The following is a 24,072-nucleotide window of genomic DNA, read 5'->3' on the forward strand; positions in this document are numbered from 1 at the left end:
TTTGGATCATGAATCTCTTTTAAAAAGCATTTGGAAGATATGTGTCATCATCCCTCAAAGGCACATAAACATAGAACTTTATGTACAATCTTAGGGTGTTAGGGAACCCCTGAAATCTACTTATGGGTCACAGATTAATAATTCTTGCTATGGAAACTAGAGAATACTAAAATAGAGAAGTCTAGTATGTAGTCTTAGGAAGTCAGTTATGTTATTGTGTGCAAAGAAAAATAATTATTTTTGTGATACATGAATTGACAGTTATTATACCTGGATAGTAGGAATATTAAATTTCCCTGATGACCTTGGACCAAGAATGAGGACCTGGAATAACAACCTTAAGAATAACTAGGCTAAACAAAGAGCAACTAGAAGAACAGGAAGGAAGACATATAGGCAAAGGTGATTGGACAGAACATGAATTTCTTAGTCATTTATACCTGAATTTGAATCTTAGCTCTGCCACTTACTGGCTATGGGAATTTAGGCAAGTCACACGTTCTCTGTGAACCTAGAAACATTACAACTGCTATTAACAACAATAATAAAATACATTAAGAAAATAAAGCATTTCTTAAGTTAAATGTGAGACAATTAGTAAGAAGAGTCAAAGCATATGAGTGAGAAATTCAAGGTTAAGTTTGGATTTTCTTTTTAGTTAAAAGGTAGTTAGTTGTTCAGTAAAAACTAGTTCTTGTAGAATGTTAAGACTAGAAGCCTGAATTGAGATTTCACTAAAAAAAAAAAGCCAGTATTCTTGGCAAATCTTCAACAAAATTTAAAGAAAAGGACTAATGAACAATATTCAGATTGGAGAATTCCCTTATGTGCTCTAAGGGAATATCCAAGGGAATATGTTGCCATTTTGTAGATGACTAGTGTTTAATCTTTCAATATCATAATAACAATGTCAACAGCTCACATTTAAAGAGAACTTACTCTGTGTCAAGGACTGTGCTATATACCTTATATACATTATCTCTTTTGATCTTCACAACAATTCCCAGGAGTAGATAGTGCCATCATCTGTGTTTATCAATGAAGTAATAGATCACAGACCTGGTTAATGGTAGACCTAGGATTTATTTTCACACTTAAGCATTAAGCTGTTGCCTCTCCAATCAGTATTCTCATCACAGCAAAATAACCAAGAAGTTCAAATATCCATGAAGTTTTTCCTGATCTTCATTATGTATATAGGATTTTGAAAGTGAGAACTTTGTTAAAGTTATCAAAAGTTATCCTCCTACATCTGTATTCCTGCATAATGATACTGCTAATGAAATTATGAAATCTTAAAGTAATTTCTGATGCCTCAAGCATTAAGGTATCTCTATGTTTTTATTGTATTCTAAATTGTTAGGAGTAGGTTAAGTATGTATTAGATTATTTTCTCAGTTAACGATATTCAGTTAACTGGAACCTGTTATTCTCATCATAAGTATTAACATGTGTGTTTATATAAGCATAAGAAAAAACTTAGTCCATTAAATATTACATACAAATATGTCCAAATGTTTTTATTCATATGATTAGAAGTTTTTCAGACAAGGAACATAAAACATCTTTTAATTTTTGGCTAAAATTAAAATTAATTTTTTGTAAGAGAAATAGCACATCACATATAATAATCATTTATGTAAAATTCTTATCTGAGAATGGTCTTTTTTGTCTTAAGTAAACTGGCATCTTTTAATAATCTAAGGTGTCTTTTCTTGGCTGTTGAATCTTATGAAGATAATTAAGAGTACTGGGTAAAAAAGAAAACATTTTAAATTTTAAAACATTTTTACTTTCAACTTGTCAAAATATTTGGTTATAATCTATAAATTTTTCTTAAAAGGTTTGAGTGTGACTTTAATGAATATACTGTTTGAGAACTTTAATTATAAGTTCTCTTTCAAATTTGTTTCTAATTTGTAGTATGGTGTGTTGGTATGAGGGGGAAAAAACTAACGCCAAAAAGATTTTGTGATAAGATTTCAATGTGTGGAGTGATTGTGTAGTTAATTTAAAATGAAAGAGAAATACTGAAATTCCTTCACTAATGATCAGCATTTATTGAGGCCTTTTGGTTTTGTAAAAATGTTTATAGTTACAAAAGTATTTTACACTTTTTGTATGATTAAAATTTAATTTCCTTCCTTATTTTTGGTTTGATTTTCTTTTGTCTATTTTCTTCTCTTTTCTTTCTTTAATTGAAAAAACTAATGGAACCAAATATAAGATGGTACCACTGTTTTCTCCTTCTTTTGTATAATCTTGTTGCGTGTCTCTACATAAGCTGTTCTGGCCACTCATCATAGTAACCAGCTGGGCCATTTCACCTGCTGGAGCCATTAAAGAGGACTCTCTCCCCCTAGATTAATCCCCTCCGACATTAGTTTTTTGCACTGACAACTGGAGCAGGCATTCAGAATTTGCAGGTGGCCAGTGTGACGCACATAATTGCCTACAATTTTAGGCAATGAATAAAAATGGTCTACATTACTTGTCAAAGGTTGTATATGCAGTGCCAAGTGAGATCTATGGGAAGCCTTTTAGGGTTTAAAGAACAGTTAATAGCAAGGCTGCACAGGGCTTTTTTAATCATAATGCATTTGTAATATAGCACTTTGATCTTCTCCTTGTAGGAAATGGTGTTACATTAGCCACTTTTAAACATTTATGAGTGAAATTCAGTTATAGAAGAGTAAAAGTGATTATTCTTAAGCAGAACATGTTAGATTTCATTAAAAGTTTTCAGCTTGCCCCTTCCTTGTTAAAATCTGTGGGAAGTCCTTTTCCTGGAGAGTTTCAAATCAGGATCTAAGGACATAGGGCTTTTTCCTTATTTTTCCTGTTGGTAACAGCAAGATTTGGAAGGAAGGTATACTAAATATTGAGGTAATTTATACAAGTAGATATTTATAGAAAAATAACTGATTTATGGTAAATACATCGATGAAAACCCAAAAAATCTATTACTAATAATTGTGTATTACAATAAATTTGTGAGAAATGCATATTTAAAACATATCCATAAATTATCTTTAACAACAACAACAAAAAACCAGATGACTCTCAAACGCACTTCTTCTGGAAGAGCTAAGTTTGACCTTTCAGACCCAAGAGCCTTTTATTAACACCTGCCTGTAAGAAGAACCTTGCCACACGCAGCTTTTAGATTCAGAACCACAAAACTGATGAGGAAAGACTTGAAGGGTTCAGTTTGTGTCACTTGCTGTTTGCCGTTTCCATTTCACAGATGATTAATCTTTCTGTGAAGAAAGGCTAGAGAAACAAAGCACATTGGGCTCTTCCTGCAGTTACTCCTTCTGAATGCACACTAGCTTGCTAACTAAAAGGCCTTTAGATTTCCAGCAGAGAGAGATGTTCTGAAAGTGAATGCAGCTGGTTGGAGGTCACCAGTGCAGGGCTCTTGCCATTGTGTAATGGAGGCTTTGGCAGGTTGGGTGGGGGGGCGGTGTTGGAGCAGGGACAGGAGAAGTGGGCAGGAAGAAGGTGTTGGCAAAAAATTAATTCAGAATTAAAAGGGTTTGGTCAGTTGATTTCATATTTTGGAGGGTAAATCATCAATAATAGGTTCAATTTCGCCTATTTTATTTGTTTTTCTTTTTAAGGAAAAAATTGTAATTCAGTCTCTTTCCAGTATCCCCCCTCCCTCCATTTCCTAATAGCATGTTTATTTTGCAAGTGGCATCACTAGGTGATGTTGAAATATTATTTACTCTTACAGTCTTTGGTGTATATGAAATAATCTTGAAATCTTTAAGACTGTTACTAATTTTGCTAGTATTCCACATTTTATATATTAAAATGTTAGTGCCACAACAATGTTTATTGGTGTTAGATTTTTAATGAGATATTGAAAAATGATTACGTGTGTGACTTAGTTCCCCTTTCAAAAAAACCTGACTCTTTATTTTGAAGATTTGAAAACTTAATTTTAATATTTAGTATCCAAGTGTCTAGTGTTCATCTTGTATTTACTTTTTTTTCTCAATATTGTGCAGGATATAATGTGCAAAGTCAAATCCTGGGTTATAGATCAAAAGAAACCTGTTCGCTTCTATCATGATTGGAACGACAAAGAGGTAAGTTACAAATATCATGCCTTCTCTTTCTGGCTTGGCTTTGATTTCTTAGAGAACAATTTAGATTTTTCATTATTTTATATTTTATTATTGTTAATATCTAGTTAAACTTTATTTCTATCAATGATTGCTTATCCCCAGGCTTGTTATATTTTCTCTCCCCCTACTCATGATATTTCATAACTGCTGATCTCTTAGAAACAAGAATTAGGAAAATGAAAATGGCTACTTGTTTGAAAAGAGTTTACTTTCAAGTTATTCAATGACTTACTCAACTTTTAAAAAGGATTCTTTATCTCTCACTGTAGATCGAAGTGTTGAATAAACACTTATTTCTGACTTCAAAACCAATGGTCTACTTGGTTAATCTTTCTGAAAAAGACTACATTAGAAAGAAAAACAAATGGTAAGTTTTCTCCCCTCAGAAATATGCAGGCATATCCTATCTCTACACACACAAACACATATACATGTGAACTTACTGCTATGTTAGATTTTAATATCTTTCTCATTAATAAAAAGTTTAAAATGGTTAAGAAAGCTTTGTCTGGTTTTGAACATTCTGAGATGAATCTCCTAATTGATCTACACTGAGAGAACTTAAGAAAAAACAAACAGAATTAAATTAGACAATATTGAATCATGCGAATTTACTTATTAAATTTAAATTTAATAGACATTATTGTTTGTTTCCTTTGCAAAATGAGAATAAGTGTAGTTAGAGCAATTAAACTTTTTAAACTGGGAATTTCTAACTGTGTTGATACTGTGTTACATGTAGCCTTAAAATATGCACTTGAGATTATAGCTAGGGGTAACTTTTAAAATCCAGACCAAATGCTTAAAAAAAAGTTTATTTTTAATTTAAAAAACTGTGTGTGAGAGGGGGAGAGGAAGATCAGGTATCTGTTTCAAATACTTTTAAAGTGTACAAAGGTAAAAACTGTGCATTCATGTGTTATCATTTTTGACATGATGTAACCCATGTACAAGGTTTCTTTTCGTTAACTAGTAACTTCAAAAACTCATATGTTCATGTAACATGTGGGCATGTACACATTTGGCATTGCACTCACTTTGACTTGCCTCACTGGACCCTCAGTATTTTATACTATTAAGTCATACAAACAAATCAAAACTATCCACAGCAAAATATCTGCGTTCTCCTAAAATATATTGTCGGTTTTTCCCTGTACTTCATTAAGTACTTAGATGCACATGGTTTCAATTTTCCATTAAAAATTCTCATTTCCATATGATATCAAAGAGTGAGAAGCTTTAAACTGAAAAATAAACATTCATAGACTGGAAGCCAAAACAATAATTAATGTCAGATGGTTAACTCCAATAAATGATTAGAATAAATTCTGTGAAATTACTGCAACTAAAAATGCCCTGTTGATATTACTTTAAGACATTTTGTGTTCCTGATAGGAAACTGAATTTGTCTTCTTTATTGGTAGTGTTCTAGAAAGCATAAACTTAACGTGAAAATTCAGTTCTGACTGGTCAGTGTCCTCCAGTAGAAAATTAACTGTAAAATAATCAGTACTGTCTTACTTCAAATTCTTATAAATTTGATGATTAATGTGTTAAAAATTGTTATCCCTGGGAAAGAATTTTAAAATTTATTGCTTGACCTCAGTTAATAAATCATCGTGGTATGAATGGTAAGGTTTCCTGAGGCTTCATGAAACAATACAGACATCAAAGTTTACATGAAAAGGGATGAGTCAGTTTCCTTGCCCAAAGGGGCTTCTCACACCTGTATTTGGATGATTACAGGTAGAACTCCCTGGCTCTAATTGTATAGTAAATACCATTTCCCAGACCCTAATGGTAGACAGACTGCTTGGGAGACGCCAGTCTGTGATTTAGCTGTCGCCAGACACCCCATGTTTTTTGTGAGACCAGTTGTGATGATGATATGGTTATAGCCAATTGAAAGCAAACTCTTGTCTAAATAGCAAATTTTAATTTATAAAAATGTAGAGGTATGGGTCATCCTATTTATAAAACCAAATTTTAGATTTTATATATATCTAATGATCTGGTTTGAGGTTGTGTGTATGTTTGGTGGGGGGGGGGGGATCAGATCTTGTGGAAGTTAGTGTAATTGTAGCTGAAAGATCAAAGACTGGGTAACTGAGTGATGTTCCAGAAGAGAATTTACCACATAGCCATTTTCTGTACAGTTTCTGCCGCCTGCTGTTCCTATTTTCCCTCAAGCTAGCCATTGACTACCCCCTGTGCATCCCTGCTCGTAAAAAATGATTGAGGAAGTATTTGTCATGTATTTATGAGTGGGAAACATTGTGTGATAGGGAATGGCATCTACTGGAGCCAGAAAGATTGCCATTTTCCTTTCATTCAGCCATTCTGCTACAGCTTTAAATCCTCTGTTTATGCAACATAGCCTTTGTATTAAAGTGCAGAATAAATTTTTATTATGAAGGATACGAACACTGGTTTTCATCGTTTATAACACTGCAAGCAGATGAAAATAGTTAAGATACATTTTAACTACTAAATCCTTTTAATCTGTGTTAGCATCTCATTTTTGGGGAGCGTTTGTATCTAAGCTTCATTTGCATTAGTTGCTCCTTTAGCAAAAGAAAAAGTGTATATATTTTTAAGGTTATTATGTAATATTACTATAGCAACTTAAGACTGATGCAAGAAGCAGTAATAAATATTTTCATGGGTTTTTTAGATGTAGAAAACTATTTTAAATGGTCAGGAAAGAGGAGAAGGAGGGATTCGTGATTTTGGCCCTAAGAGGAAGACTATAGGAAACTATAGTTTAGTGGGTCACCATTTCAGACATCATGAACATTTTAATTACTATTAAAGTTTATTTTAAATTTAAATGGTAACATTGTTTTTCAATCCTAGAAAAGAAGGAAGCATTTTGAAAGATAAGTCTAGTTTGTAACTGAGTAGGTACATTGACCTTTTGAAAGATGTAAAAAACTGGAATCGTTCCAAACATCTCACTGGTTTTAACAATGTTGAATTAGTCATTTGGTTGATTTATGATTGAGAACTAGCCCCTTGAAGAGAAGCTGACATGGCAGCCAGGTTAGTTACAGTTGTGTTATGATTAGATGACAGTAATCAAGATCTTATAAGGGGAATCCACAGAAACCTTTTTTATTATTATAAATTACTGTTCTTTGAATGCAGAAGTTGTTGTCTTTGTGAGTGCCAGTGACTTCTGAACACTTGAGAATTTCATTTCCTAAACACGATCAGTTGTTACTTATAACTAAAATTGTACTATATGCACTATTAATTTTCATTTGAGATTGCCTATTGAGTTATGGTAACAGGCAGGTGTAGGACATTAGAACTGTCAAACCATTGCTTGATTAGAGTTTAAATTTCAGTCTTTGCACCTTTGTTGCTCTGTAAGGAATATATGCCATCCAGTTATGAAATCAGTAAACTAATTTTAGATATTTTGTATACTTACATAGCTTCTAATTATGTTTCATTTTTGTGTTCTCTTGCCCATCTTTTTTTTTTTTAAGATTATATTTATTTATTTTTTCATGAGAGACACACACACACAGAAAAAGAGAGAGAGGAGAGAGGCAGAGACACAGGTAGAGGGAGAAGCAGGCTCCATGCAGGGAGCCCACATGGGACTTGAATCCTGGGTCCTCAGGGTCATGCCCTGGGCTGAAGGTGGCACTAAACCGCTGAGCCACCCAGGCTGCCCTCTTGCCCCTGTCTTTATTAAAACTATTGGTAAAGGATAATTCCATTTTATTCCATTTTATTTTATTGGTTATTATACTACATGATAATATTCAACTGGAAAATATAACTAACATTTAAGACATTAAGACTTGTGTGCATGTGTGTGTAAACATGTATGTTTGCATTTGTGGTCACTAAACATTACCCTTTGACTATTAATATTATATGAGTCAGTTAATTTGGGTATTGAAATTGATTCAATATATGTAGACAGATATTTACTATCTTTTAAGCTGTTGTGTAATTAAGGGCAGTGTGTCAATTTCACTGAGTGAATTCTCAATAGAAAAAGGTTTTATTAATTCTTACTAGTCTGTGATTCAGTCCCCTCATCCCCACTTTCCTGCTTTTGTTAGTTTTCCATATAATTTGTATACAATAACTAAAAATAGTTTGGCAGTACTATACATTGTGTGCCTGGTTAAGGGGAGAATCACAGAATAAATCCACTTTTTTTTGATTTCTTGAATTGTGTGTGAGAATTATAGGGACTGTGTCTCAGCAACCCTGCATGAAGAAGGAAGTATGTTCATTTTTTTATATGTAATTTTGTGTTTATATATGTATATACACAATATGTATACACATGTACATACATATATCTATAAATGTAAACTATTTCTATAAAACTATTCTAAGAAGTCATCAATTTCTGACAAGATTATTTACAGAATCTGGAAATTTATGCTGAAAAAATCACATTGTTACACATTTGATTTACTTGAAACAGATAAAATGAGAATAAGTAGTTTTTCCTAAAGAAATTATTCATTTTAGTTTAGGAGCTTCTCAAGCAGATTTGGAATTAGGTTTAACTCACAAAGTTTTCAGGAACATACCCTATTGTATAAAGCAAGATTCACATGTGTGAGATTTTTAAATGTTTTTATCATACATGATGAGTCTGGCAAATGAAAAGCCCTGAAATACCTGTGCAATATTTTGGGGGGATTATAATTTTTATTTTTTAACATTTGTAGTTCATATAGTTTTGGGGGGTTGTTCTATCACCTTCATCTTGAAATGCCTAACATTGTGAAGCCTATGAGAATACATTATTTATTCTGAGTTCTTTTCTACCTACTTCAAATCACAGCATAATACTGGTAGGTGTATATTAACATGGGTTTTTTTTTATCTGAATTAAATTTTATAAGCTATAATTTATAATGATTTTCATAAATCAAATACTTTTTAAATGGGAATTCCTTTATGAAGACTAGTGCTTATTTGCCCTTTTGAGAGATATGAAGGGGTGATAGGGCACATCAAGGAAATTCTGGAAGTCTAAACTAAGCAATTTTTTTTAATATGGGGTTGACAAAATTGGTGAACTTCTGTACAAAATATTCTTAATTTTACTTAAGTTATAAATCTAAAAATTTTTCTTGAGACCCCTTCGTTTTACAGTTCTTCTGTTTTTGCTACTAGATGATTCTCGACTATTTGCTTTTTAGTTTGTATTATGATAAAGCTTTGAAACAGTATCATATGCATTATGAGTTGGAATTTTGAATAATTTCCTGTGAATGGATTTTGTGGAATTCATTATTTCCTAATTTCTTGGATCAGAATCTGAGAGTTAAAAAGAATATACTAAAGCAAAACAGTTTTTTTATTATAAGAGAACTCTAAAAGAAGGAGGAGGGAAAAGACCTTTGCCCATTTAGGAATCTTTTTACTTAGAATGTTCTTTTGCGTTTGTACATATATGTATATGTAATAATACTTGTGAATTTCTTTCTGGTTTTCATTAAATGGATTTTGGGTACTCTTTCAGATATTTCATATTCTTATCAAATGATGTGAGTACCCTAGAATGCTTAGTCCTAATGAAATTGGACTAACTCTGATTCCATATTATGAAAAAGATAATTATAGAAGAAATCACATCTTTTTATAGGAATATAATGCTATTTATAATGCTACTCACTGTACTCTGCATTTTAGGAATTTGCCCCAGCTTATTTTTATTTTTCTCCAGTACTATTTATAGACAGTAATTTCTATTTGCAAAATGGTACATGAATTTGAGAAAGTGATACCTTTGGGAGGGTCAGTTGTTATTTTCATTAGCACATCTGTTGACTTACTGATTTATGAGTGATACAACTTATCAAATATGTCAGGACATTTATCTTTTTTTAAGTAGCTGAGGAATTTCACTGCATATGACAAGGAATCGTTTTACAGAATTGTTTCTAGCTTTAAGAGACTAAAGCTCTTTTAAAAAATAAGTGTTCTGTTACTAGAGGGGAGGTCAAAAGGGGGATGTGTGAAATAGGTGATGGGACTAAAGTGTATACTTATCATGATGAGCAGTGAGTAATGTATAGTACTGTTGAATTACTCTGTTCTACACCTGAAACCAATATAACACTGTATGTTAACTGTACTGGAATTAACTTTTTTTTTTTTTTATAAAAAGGGGCTGAGCATGGAACCTGTTTGGGATTCTCTCTCTCTCTCTCTCTTCTTCTGCCCCTCCCTGCTTACTTGCGCTCTCTTTCTAAAAATAAAATTTTAAAAAAATCCTTAAAAAAAATGAATTCTAAGAAACTTTGAGCATATAGTCTATTTGTAAATTAGGTAGTGTATATATTATGAGGAATTTTGGTATATAAAGAATATTGCTGCTTTGGAATTTGAAGAATTAGTATTGTGGTCCTTATTTGCTGCTAACTAGCTCTTTGACTGCAAGCAAATTACCTAGTTTTTCATGTACTGAAGACAATTCATCAGAATGTTCACATAAAATATGTTCTGTATACACAGTATTTCCTAAATTACCATAACTCAAAATGAATACAATAATAGAAAAAGGACTTGTTTAGTCTTCTAAATGTATCTTCTGGATATATTCCCTTGTTTTTTTTCTTTTCATTATATGGATAAAGGAATAAAATGTATATATGTTTACAGCTGTAATTCCATGCTTTGAAACAGTTGTCCTCCAAAACAAAATGAACAACCAAAAATCATCTCTGTTTTACAGTAGCAGTAACAATAAAACTCCCATGGTATCAATCACCACCATCTTCCATGACTTTGCCCCTATCATCTTCTCAGATTGGACCCTGTCACTTTACCATTGGCAGCTTAGAGGATTTTATTGTTATTTCTTGGCTTCCATTAGATGAAATCATTGTTTAATTATTACAATAACATAATTTTTTAAAGAAATGGTCATTTAGGGATGCCTGGGTGGGTCAGCGGTTGAGCATCTGCCTTCGGCTCAGGGCATGATCCTGGGATTCAGGATCAAGTCCCACATTGGGCTCCCTGCAGGGAGCCTGCTTCTTCCCCTGCTTATGTCTCTACCTCTCTGTGTCTCTCATGAATAAATAAACAAATCTTTTTTTTTTTAAAAAAAAAGGTCGTTTAAAAAGCCTTTTAGATAGTTCCATTGTGATCTCCTGTCTCTCATTTCATTTTTCTCTATTTTTGAATGTCTGTGTTTGGGGGCGGGGGGGAGGTGAGGCGGTGAAGGTTAGTAAAGAATAAGACCATCTGTAAGATTCCCTCTTCCAGTGCTAGAATTTTATGATTTTAATGAATTAAGTTACAGCAAATTCACAAAGAAAAGATGCCCAGGCAGATACCTATCTAGTACTTTCTCAACCCTCATGTATAGATTTGTCATGGTAGGATTTTTTTCTGTGAAACTATATATAGCGTTTCATAGGTTGCAAATATCCAATTGATGAGAAACTTTTATGGCTGGGTTGGAGGTAAGACCTGATCTTTCCCCTACTCTCATCCCCTCTCTCATACCTCTACTCCTTGAAAACAAGTCTTTTTGGGGGGCTCACCATTTTCCCGGCTTTCCTCATAGTGAGCAGCTATTGCTTTGGCTAGAATGAGAACAAAGTGGAAATAAAATCTCTGTGTAGAATTGGCATATCTATTTTTTGAGGCTAGTTGTATTACAAGCTATTACATTTTTTTATTTGGATGTGACCTGGAAAGCATTTCCCCATCAAAAATATTAGATTAAGAAATACCCTCAAAAGCCTACTTAATTCACAACATAGTAGAAATAGTACAGTTTGAGTGAGCCACATTTTGGTATCTGTGACCATTTTTATCACCAGTTTTTAAATTCTCCTTAAAAATATGTTCTGGGATCCCTGAGTGGCACAGTGGTTTGGCGCCTGCCTTTGGCCCAGGGCGTGATCCTGGAGACCTGGGATCGAATCCCACATCAGGCTCCCGGTGCATGGAGCCTGCTTCTCCCTCTGCCTGTGTCTCTGCCTCTCTCTCTCTCTCCCTGTGTGACTATCATAAATGAATAAAAATTAAAAAAAAAATGTTCTAAGATAACTGACTTAGGAACTTTGAGTACACTCCTATCTATAAGGATTAGGGCTGCACATTGGTATCCATTCAGTCTTTTAAATGCTTTCTTAAAATTTCATTTCATAAAAATTGTAATTATGAGTATAAATTTCAAGTTTATGTTTCTTATGAAGACTATGAACTCCTTGAGGATGTGGTTACAATGTTTTCCTTTTCCTTTTCTAAGCAAATAATCATTGGGCCTTCTGTGTGTTAACTACCAACCATTCTAGATGGTAAATAGAAAAAGTCGTTGCCCCATTAAGGCTTATAGTCTCATGGGATAATAGACAACCAGTGAAGAAATATTTAATATTTAATGGCAGGAGATGATTAAAACAATGAATAAAAATAAGACAGGGTAAAAGGGGGTGCCATTTTAGTTAGGATAGTCAAAAAAGGACTTTATGAAGTAAGAGAGTTCGCCGTGAGAGAATCTGAGGGAAACTCAGTCCAGGGAGAGGGAATAGCAAATGCAAAGGCATGCATGACAGAGCATTGAAAAAAAAAGAGTTAAATCTGAAAACAACTGCTTGAAAAGAACTTTATAAATTCTTATTCAAATGCATTGCAAATAAATAGATTTTAAAACATATCCTAAATATTTTGAATTCAGGGTTTGAAGAATGGCCATCATTTATTTTCTGGTTTGTGATAATTTTTTAAGAGTCCAGAAAGATCTTAGATTGCCAAATGTTTTAAATAACCTTTGAAGTAAATTGTGTTTGCAAATATATAGATTTACTTTGGGGATGCCTGGGTGGCTCAGTTGGCAGAGCTTGTGACTCTTGATCTTGGGCTTGTAAATTTGAGCTCCATGTTGGGGATAAAGATTATTTAAAAAAAATATATTTTTTAAAAATAGCAACTTAACATTTGTCAAAGGTTTGTAACATAATTTACATTAGTTCATCGGATCCTCAGACATATCTCAACCTGGCCCACACAACACTGTACTATTTTGGCCTTGAATTGATTTTTCACTTTTTAAAATGAAACCTTTTCATCATTGAACTAAGAAATCTGCAGTTTAGGTTAAGAATGGGTTACGTTAGCCAAAAGGTAAATGAAATCAGTGTTTCCATTAATAAAGATACAAAGGTACCTTTTCAGTACTTTAAATATTTGTCATTAAGATCAAGAAATAGTGATCAATATTCCTGATGATTATCAACGTTTTCCTTAGAAATTCTTTTGAAAAGAACTATATAGGGGTGTCTGTATGGCTCAGTTGGTAAAGCGTCTGCCTTTGGCTCAGGTCATGATCCATGATCCCAGCATTCTGGGATTGAGTCCTGTGTCAGGCTCCCTGCTCTGGGAAAGTCTGCTCTCCCCCTCCCTGCTCCCACTCCCTCCTACTCATGCGTGTGCACGTGTTCGCTCTCTCTCTCTCAAATAAATAAATAAATCTTTTTAAAAATTAAAAAAAAATAAACTATAGTCTGTAAAAGACATCAAGGTATCATTGGGTTTAGTTGTAATATTTAAAAGGAAAATAATAACTATCGGTGATCATTTTTTTACTTTTTTCCTTTTTTTAAATGATATTTCAAAAGATTTTTTGCCAAGAGCATGTCTGGCTATGTGAAACATGAAAGTGATTAGTATTTTTCATATATAATTTATATTTAAAATTGTTGCCTTAAATGGTGCCATTTTTCTTTTGTCAGTTTTACCCCTACCCTCCCATTAAATGACACTGACTTAGCTTTTCCTATACCAAACCAAAAGACATACATGGCAAACCATCATTTATTATTGAGCGCCTGCTATGTGGTAGGCACCCTTTTGAGCTTAGAAATTGGTAAGATGCTAATAGTAGATGAAACATGGGAAAATTTTATGAACATTTCTGAAACATAGATATTATCATGCCCATTTTATAGAGAGGCCAGTTAGAGAGATTATAAAACATTCCCAAGTTCTTGTAGCAGGCAAGTAGTAGAAATAAATCCATTTGACTTGAATATTTATGCCTATTCCACACAACAGAACAAGATATATTTTTGAATTTTCAGATGTCTTTGAAAATATTGCTTTAACTTGAGCATTCTGCTGTGTTTTATCTCAAAGTATCATCTCCACCAAATTGTTTAATGTTAATAAAAGGAGATATTTGTCAAGATGACAACTGTGTGCCTTTCTTAGGATAATATGCTTTAGCTGTTGGTGTTTTTTGCCTTGCCTTATCATTTTATTAACTATAAAATATTGTTACAGCAATATATTTTTGCACTCACCTTAGCATCCATTTTTAAGCGTATACCATATGTAAAAATTTTGTTAGAGAAAATACAGTGGCTTTTATTGAAATTAAAGCTAAAAATTACTTGAAGTTCCATGTCTAAAATAGTAGTACAGCATAGACCCCAGAAACATAGCTATAATCACAGATGATTTTATATATATGAATATGGTAAGTGGAATTTGCCTCCTCCCCCGCCCCCAGCATAACATACAATTTGTTAAGAATAATTCTACACTGCTAGGGGGGAAGGAGTTGATGTGTAAATGTAAATGAAAGGGAAGTGAATGAATATTATAAATTAGAATAACAACAAATTCATATACCTAAAATGTTGCATTAGTTGTAGTCAGCATAAAGTCAACACTTACTGAACACTTAAGTGTATTCCAGTTACATTTAAGACTCCCCAAAACCTTATAGAATCTGTACCATTGTTATTTTAAGGAAGGCAAAGCAAGTATATAGCAATTGAGGAGCTTGGCCAAGGTTGCATAGCCAGTCAGTGGTGCCAAGATTCAAACCTAAGCAGTTTATCTCCTGAGCCCATGATCTTTTACTACTATACCACAGTATCTCAGCTTTGGGCCCTTGGTAGTGGGAAAGGTAGACAAGGCCTGAGCAATAGGTCATATACTAGTTATATTTCCTGTCACTATAAATTTCATTTAGATAAGGTTTTGTTGTTGTTAAACAGTTAATGCACTGTGAAATTTGAAGCTAAAAATTCACTATAACCTGATTAGAGAATGCCAACTGAAGGGAATATAAAAATGGTTACCTAAACCTTATTTTGATTTTCATGAATTTGTCATTAAAAACTATGTTCCAAACATGTAGCAATTTAATAGCCCTTTATAGGGGCAATAGTTAAAGTACTTATATATTTTTACATAGAAAATACATATTAACCATTTTTTAAGATAAGTACTTTATTCTACTGCTTGGTTGTTTGTGTGTTTGTTTTTAACCACATAGTAATTTGTTCTATTTCCTTGCATTTTCAGTAACTTGGATTTGTTTTTGAAACCTTCTCGGGAGTAGGGAAATGTACATGTATGTGCATGTGTGGCATATCTTATTAGATGAAGAACAAATAGATAATTTATATAATCTGTTTAAATTCTGTATTCACGCATAGCAGTATAATGGAAAGAACGTATATACATATGTGTGTATATGTGTATGTAAGTATATATATATCTAAGTCTTGAGCAAAATACTACTATATATTGAGCATGTCTTATACGTTGGACTTTGGGGTGCTTACATAAAAAGTTCTCTTTTTTTTAAAGATTTTGTTTACTTATTTGAGACAGAGAGAGAGAGTGCACAGAAGCTGAGGGGAGGGGCAGAGGGAGAGGGAGAAGACTCCCCACCAAACAGGGAGCCTGACATGGTGCCCAATCCCAGGACCCCAGGCTCATGACCTGAGCCGAAGGCAGATACTTAACCAACCGAGCCACCCAGGTGCCCCCTAATATGTTCTCTTATTTGAATTAATCCTCATCACAATCCTGAAGGGCAAATGTTTACCTATTTACTTAGAGAAGTATAAAATAAGAAACCTAATTAAACATTTTAAAGACATCTTTTATCTTGAGCTCATAAGAAAAGGTATAAAACATTTTATTGGATTTATAGGAAGCCTTTCATGGAATAAGAAGTGCACATTTTTTTGTTAGTTGCATTCCAGTGAAAATTGCACAGAAACCCATACAGTTAGATTAGAAATAAAGAAAAATAAATATTATATGGTCAATTAAACTATGACAAAAGAGGCAAGAATATATAGTGGATAAAAGACAGTCTCTTCAATAAATGGTTCGGAGAAAATAGCTACATGCAAAAGAATGAAACTGGACCTACTTTCTTACACCATAAAACTCCTAGAAGAAAATAGACAATAATCTCTTTGACATAGGCTGTATAAACATTTTTCTAGATAGGCGCAAAGGAAACAAAAGGAAAAATAAGCTATTGGGATCTACACAAAATAAAAGCTTTTGCACAGCAAAGGCAGCCACCAACAAAACAAAAAGCAACCTACTGAATGGGAGAATATATTTGCAAGTGATATATCTGGTAAGGGGTTAATATCCAAAATATGTAAAGAACTTACACATCTCATTACCAAAAAAAAAAAAAAAAAAAAAAAAAAAAAAAAAAAAAAAAAAAAAAAAAAAAAAAAAAAAAAAAAAAAAAAAAAAGCCACACATACAAAAAAACCCCCCAACAATCCAACTAAAGAATGAGCAGAGGACCTTAATAGACATTTTTCCAAAGAAGACAGATAGATGGCCCACAGACATGGTAAGATGCTCAACATCACTAATCAGGAAAATTCACATCAAAACCACAATGAGATACCACCTCATACCTGTCAGATTGGCTAAAATCAAGAAGACAAGAAACAACAAATATTGGCATGGATGTGGCAAAAAAGGAATCCTCAATGCATTGTTGGTGGGAATGTAAATTGGTCGAGTCACTATGAAAAATAATGATCCAATAATTCAGTATTTACCCAGAAAATACTATTATTTACCCAGAAAAAATGAAAACGCTAACTTGAAAGGATATGTGCATCTCATATTTATTTGCAAATAGCAAAGACATGGAAGCAACCCCAAATATCATCCCTAGGTGAATGAATAAGGAAGATGTGGCATATATATACAGTGGAATATTACATGGCCATAAAAATGAAATCTTGTCATTTGCAACAACATGTATAGATCTAGAGGGTGTAGTGCTAAGTGAAATAAGTCAGAGAAAAACAAATGTGATTTCCCTCATGTGGAATTTTAAGAAACAAATGAACATAGAGAAAAAGACTCAAGTACAGAGAGCAAACTGGTGGTGCCAGGGGGAGGTGGGTGGTGAGATGGGTGAAATAGATAAAGAGGATTAAGAGTACCCTTATCTTGATGAGCACTGAGAAATGTATAGATTGTTGAATCATTATATTGTACACCCAAAACAAATATAACACTATGTTAATTATACCTGAATTAAAAAAAAGATACCGACTTTCTATTTTCTTTTATTTCTCCTAAATATACATATTTTTGGTTTTTATAAGATTGTAGTGTTCTATCTTTTAAAATTTACAAGGAGGGACACCTGGGTGGCTCAGCAGTTGATCGTCTCTGCCTTTGGCTCAGGGCATGATCCCAGAGGCCCGGGATCAAGTCCCACATCAGGCTTCCCACAGGAAGCCTGCTTCTCCCTCTGCCTGTGTCTCTGTCTCTCTCTCTGTGTGTCTCATGAATAAATAAATACAATATAAATAAATAAATAGGATATGATCACTTATATTTTCCCCTCCTTTCACTGTATTTTTGTTTACTCTCTCTTTCCCTCACCAAAACAAAACAAAACAACAACAACAACAACAACAACAAAAGTTCAGGATCCAGTTAAAAATTTGTTTAGGCACACAAATTATTTTAAAATTTCAAGGGAAATCAGTATTAATAGACACCTGTTAAATACTACACAAACTATTAGCTAGTGGCAGTTTATAATCTCAGCATGAGTCATCTTTGCTCAGGGTCTGGAGTTTTTACTGATGATTGTGGTCTGGTGCACATGTCTTTTTAGGCGTCCAGGAACTGGTCAGAGTCCAGGTGTCCTTCATAGCCATTCATTCCCTGAAGTCACATGCTTTGACATCAAGGTGTTTGGCGTCAGTGGTATTAGAGAATGTTCACCTGGTCACTTGAGTGTTATCTGTTGTGCTGGAAGACTCCAAAGACTCTCTTTGTCCCTTACAAGGGGGACATATGCTGTTTGCATTACAAGACACAGGTAGAGGGTGTGGGGAGATTCAGCCTGAGGTGAAGTTCTGGGATGTGAGAAACATTCCACACAAACTAATCTATACAATATCCAAGAGTCAGGAGAAAAAACAACAACAACAACAAAACACTAAAGTGGCTTAGTTAGTGTGATTTAGTTACACTAAGTGGATTAGTTTGTCTGGAATGTTTCTCACATGGTAGAATTTTACTTTAGGCCAAATCTGAGATAGAGACTGAAGAGGAAAAAAAAAAGAGACCAAGGGAGAGAATACAGAGAATATTGACCTTTTGTTTCCTTTCCTATGTTCAGAGATAAACATCTTAGTTGTCTAGATCTCTGGAAATTAGTGCTTTTTAAAGCTTTTAAATGTTACTAGAACACATTGTTGAAGTCATATCTGGCCAGTTTTCTGATTAAGTGCAATTAATTATGTTTCTATAATTACACATTTCATGATGATGATCCATGATGGGACATTATTTTCTCTCTGTTATTCAGTGAAATTTGTATGGGTGGCCAAGTATTTTTTTTCTTGTGACTTGGTATTACTTAGACATTTCAGATACATAGTTTAAGGACTACCACATTACACTGGGAGGTTCCGTCGGCCTCATAATTTTGGAAAACTGAAGAGAAAAAGCAATGTGTATTAAGCATCCTTAGCCGTAAGCAGGGGAAGGAATGTGAGTGTGGCTTAACTGATAATTATGACTTTCTTACTACATATCACTTATAGAATTTTTTTCTATAAAATACTTAGTAGTTACACATTTGCTGTTTTATGGTTATTTCAGTGCCCTATTGACATCGGGGGCTACTGATTGTTGTATTAGTAGTTCTTGACAAATAGAAATTATTTGATATGCTAAGCCATTTCTGACAGAAGATATAAAGTTTTGACAAACATGTATGGCACAGCAAGTGTCCAATTCTAAAGAGCAAAATAAATGCAAACCACCATTATGGTGAACACAAACAGCCTGAAAGCAAGTTATCAGTAAGCAAATAATTGTTGAACTGTTATGAATGGAATAGGATGTTGAAATAGGGCATGATTGGCTGATGTTACATATGTCCTTGATTACCTTCCTTGTGCTTTTATCCTAATAAGTGACATTCTTTGTATTCCCTTGGATGGCTAGACAGTCTGACACTGAAGAAGAATAAATATTGCATGTGGTACACATTAAGCTGTCATCCAAGACAGCATTTATAAAAAGTAACTGCAGAAATTCATAAGAAATTCTGCACTGCTACAGTTTCCTGGCTCCAGTCATAATTGTCAAAGTTCTTGACACATTCAGGTCTTCAGAAATGATTTAGGTTTACAATGGCTTGGTATATGAATAATTATTATGGATTTGTGTTCTCATATTGCCTTAAGATGTTAATGTTAGTTACCCAAATGTTGTATTTTACAATAATTTTATTTTTAAAAACATCTGTTCAGTGGTAATAGTGACATCTCCCTCGTCTTATGGTCTTTCATAGACAATTCATGTAATCGGAAGGAAGAACAGGAATTTTTTAAATGCTTAATTTATCCTTTACCTGTTGGAAAATATAGCTCACTTGTGTTTAATGCTACCAAACAACTCTGACAACAAGCATTTTTATTTTTCTTCTCCAGCAGCATTGGAAAACCTTCAAATGACCCAAATGAGAATAACCATTTTAAGACTATTTCCAAAAACAACCAAACCACTACTTGATGTTTCCTTTTAAAATATTAGATAATTTTATTCATATACTTTTATAATTTTAATATAGTTTTTTGAGCTAGGGCAAGGTCTTATTTGTTCTAGTTACTGTTAACCTCTTAAAATTCCTTTTGGTGGAAGATGGGTAGAAGACACAATATTATACTAAATAAGCATACCTAAATAAGAGGTAAATTATGAATGCAAATTTAGCAAGCATTTTTTTAAAGCCCCCGTTGCTTTTCCTAAACTAAAATACTTCTGTCATTCTACCTTTATGGTGTGCCACATAATAACTGAAGGATATGAAATTTTTTTCTTTTTTATATTTCTGTAACCTGACACTATTATTCTAAGCCATTCAAAATTAAGTAATTAGTATTCCTATTCTATAATCTAATCAAGAATATAACATATTCTATCAGCTGATTACTAGGAAAATGTGATTAAGTATCAGAATGATTTATGATCCAACACAAATACAAAAATAAAATACAGTGTTGAGTTCTAAATGATGAGCCGTGTTTTAGGAAGGGCAGGAGGTCAGTCAGAGTTTCTGTGACAACTATATTTTGTGTTAGTTTTAAAATTATATAATATTAATTTGAGGAAGTGTTTTTAGGATATTCTATTTGCTTTGAAATCTAAACCATCCGTTTGGATTGAAGAAACTTTTCTCCAGGTATAACACTGCTCGAATGTTACCTATAGCTTTTAACTCTCTAGGCCACTACAGAGCACAAAATATTTGCCCAACTGGTAAATTGAACTGTAAGTCCCACTGCGGGAAATTGCTTTGCTGTGCTCCAAACAGCAGTTATCTTAGTAATTGTACCTGAATTCTTTGTGGCTAATAGAGCGTAGACGTCCATTTTACAAGCAGAAAATTATTTCTCTTAAATACTTTTAATTATAAATCCCCCCAAATAAAATGTGAATCAACAGAGTATAGTGAGACATTAAACTGCATCATTTTTAATTGTTAGTGTAGAAAAGTGAAATTCTTTTTTCCTTCCAGTGTAAAACTGTACATATCCAACATTTCACATTCTAAACTGGAGCTCCCAACAAGGAGCTTATCAGAGCAAATTGTCTAGTCCATCCCCTTCCTCACTCAAAACCTAATGACCCTTTATCATCATGGTTTAGATTGCTGGACACAGATGTGAGAAAATACAAGTAATCTACAGGTAACTACAGTAGCTGCACTGATGTTCTCAGAGAACTGACTGCTGGGAAGATAAAGAGCTTCCCACAGAGTCTGTGACTTTCTGGCAGCAAAGCACATCATGAGCTCATACATGAAGTTTTATTTGCTGAAGATTCACAATAAGATGCATTAGAACATTCAGCAGGGACTCTTTTTAGATGAGCAGAGAAATTCTGGAGGATTATTAGTTGATGTACCAGTGCATAGCATCACACTAAAATTTTTTAAAGTTCAACAAAATTAATTTTTTGTGTAGACATCAAAGACTATGACTACAATGCAGCATTAATATTGAACTTTTTGATATTTATATAATCTCCGACAGACCCTAATCTCTTTCTCTTCACCAAAGGCTGAGCTTCTCGCTGGAAAGTAGTTTGGTTATGATTGTCAGGGTGAAAACAGAACAGCAATTTTTCAAACTTTAGTACAAAATTGTATTTCAAAGGACTTGTTTATTGGCCAGGTGCTCTGCTTTTGTCAGCTACTTAGATTGTGATCAGTGAGGTAAACTCATTTGTCTGTTTACAGGCAGTTGAATAATTTACCCTGAAAAGGATGATGGGGTTTTTTTGGATAAAGGTACTGCACCTGTAGCTTAAGTTTTACAATTGTTGGTTTGACTATTATTTGCAGCGATCATAGTTTCATACGGCTTTAGAAAACTACAATGCAAAAAATATATATATATTTGCTTAATCTTTTTTTATGTATGCAGCGTTTTGCTTGTAGTCATTGAATTTGGTTTAAGTTTACTAGATTGAGGTGAATCAATGTGAATTAGACTGCCTGAACTTCAGGTGTGTGTTTCTTTTCAAAAATAATTTGCTCATTATATTTTTCTAAAAGCGAATTAATTTTGTTTTTGTAAAAACTACAACTACCGGATTAGGAATAGTCATATTAAGTTATATGTCAAAATGAATTCCAGCCCTCAAATCATTTTTAGAAATTACCATTTTCATAGCTGAAAGACAAAGATGATTTTCAACAACCAGTATTAGTTAAGCAGTTCACAGCCAATACAGAGTAGTGAGGTATTTGATTCATTCTTGTATAATTCTGTGTGTTATGTTACCTAGCTTAACTGCTATTCTTTATGGAGAATATTGAAATGGTCAGAAAATTAAAGATGATACTGGTTAAGTCTTTTTGCCTAAGTCCCTGCTTTTTTTTTTTTTTTTTGCTTCAACAATATTATAATGTTGTACTTTTAAAAATAAGTTTTTCCAGGTAGAGCACTAAAATTACATCAACTATACCTGCAATCTTAGGTAATTAAGTTAAAGTTTCTGGTGTAGAATGACCAGTGAACAAAGTAAATATCATACCAAAAAACAGATAAGACAAATTTTCTATAAGCACAGCTAGCCATTGGACTTACTGTTATTTTTCTAATAGCAATTAGTGCTACTCTTTTTGGAGATTTGTATCAGTGAAGATTTTTAGTTTACACTAATATATTTGAAATATTCATAGTAGCATGGCATAGATTAACCTAAAAAAAAAAAAAAGGAACATTGAAGAATTGTTTGAGGCAGTATTCTGCATTAATTCTGTTTTTAGTTTGCTATAAGATCTAAAGAAAAAACTATATTTGTTTCCATTTAGCAGCAAATAGGAAACACAGAACTCAAAATTCTACAAAGCACATTTTCCTTACCCTCTTTGTGTTTAAAAAGAAAGAAACCAGAGGAGCATGTGCAGTATAAGATTGTTTTGCATTTTTGTTTTTACATCACCAGATTAAGTATAATGAAACCCATCTGCAAATTGTATGAACTACTCATTGGTTTTTGTCAAGGACTGTAGTACGGTTTTTCCCTTCTTCTACAGTTTTTTTTTTTTAAATTTCAACAAGATATACAGAAAATTAAAAACCTTGTCTGTTATAAAGTTTTGTTTGAGCTTTTTAAACTGAGTGATTAGCAGAAATAATGACCCTGTCAGCCTTAATCACATTAAAATGTGGTTAACATCATTTAATTTTTTCCACTTAATATGCAAAAATTTCCAGTAGATTTGCAGTGAAGGCCATTGAAATTCCATTAGAACAAGAATAAAAATTTCAGGCATCATTTATTCAGAGAAGGAATAAAGGTCTCGATTGAGAACTGCTGAATCTTTCTATTAGAGACACTATGAATCATTACATTGAATGTACCGTACATTTCGATAGACCTGTGTCAGGCTTTTTAAATGGTTGAAAATCATGTTTTCTCTGTTTTTCATAAGGAGAAATAAACTAGAATTGCATAATTTTATAAATATCTGAAAGATTACTGAATGTTTTATTTTGTACTACTTCAATCTGCTTAAATTTGGAGTAGGAAGTTATTTGTGTCTGAAAAAACAAGGTAAATGAAAGAATTATTTTAACATGGAATAAAACTGCACAGCCAAACTACAGAATGGACGGGCTGTGTCTTCTAAATAGTTGTTTTGGTGTATGCTAAGTCAGAAATTTAGAATTAAGAATCAAATGACACTAACTCTTTCCCAAAGTTCATAGCTTGTCATTTGTCAAGCTTCAACTGATATGTTATGCTGCATTAGCTATGTATGAATTAGAACTGAAGAATATTCTACGGTTTCTAGTACTGTTTATCCTTTTATGCTCATTTTTGATACTTATTCGTTGTGATGTATTCATAGAATAAGAAAGTAGGAAAAAATTTTGTTTTAAACAATTAAGAAATGTCTACCATTTATACTTTCTTTGATATGTCTGCATTTGCCAGTATCCTGTAAAACTTAACATTGTGTGGAATGTTTCTCCCCCATTTAAAAAAAAAAAAAAAAAAAAAGACTGTTACTGTATATACCTGATAAGCGGAAATGGTTTTCTGGAACCATTCCTATCTCTCGGGTAATTAAGTAATTATACAGTGTTGTGTGTGTATTTTTTTT

General features: G+C 33.1%; 1 protein-coding gene across 7 annotated transcripts in view; it reads left to right on the forward strand.

Moving 5' to 3' along the window:
• The window catches only part of OLA1 (Obg like ATPase 1), a 163,849-nt gene that overhangs the window by 111,144 nt on the left and 28,633 nt on the right, over positions 1-24,072 (forward strand). For all 7 annotated transcript variants that reach the window (XM_072811029.1, XM_072811032.1, XM_072811030.1 and 4 more), the window contains 2 exons: positions 4,017-4,097; positions 4,406-4,503. In XM_072811029.1, coding sequence (XP_072667130.1) covers positions 4,017-4,097; positions 4,406-4,503 — 179 coding nt within the window. The remainder of the gene's footprint in view (positions 1-4,016; positions 4,098-4,405; positions 4,504-24,072) is intronic.

This window comes from Canis lupus, chromosome 34, assembly GCF_048164855.1.
Source record: "Canis lupus baileyi chromosome 34, mCanLup2.hap1, whole genome shotgun sequence".
NCBI classification, from domain to species: domain Eukaryota; kingdom Metazoa; phylum Chordata; class Mammalia; order Carnivora; family Canidae; genus Canis; species Canis lupus.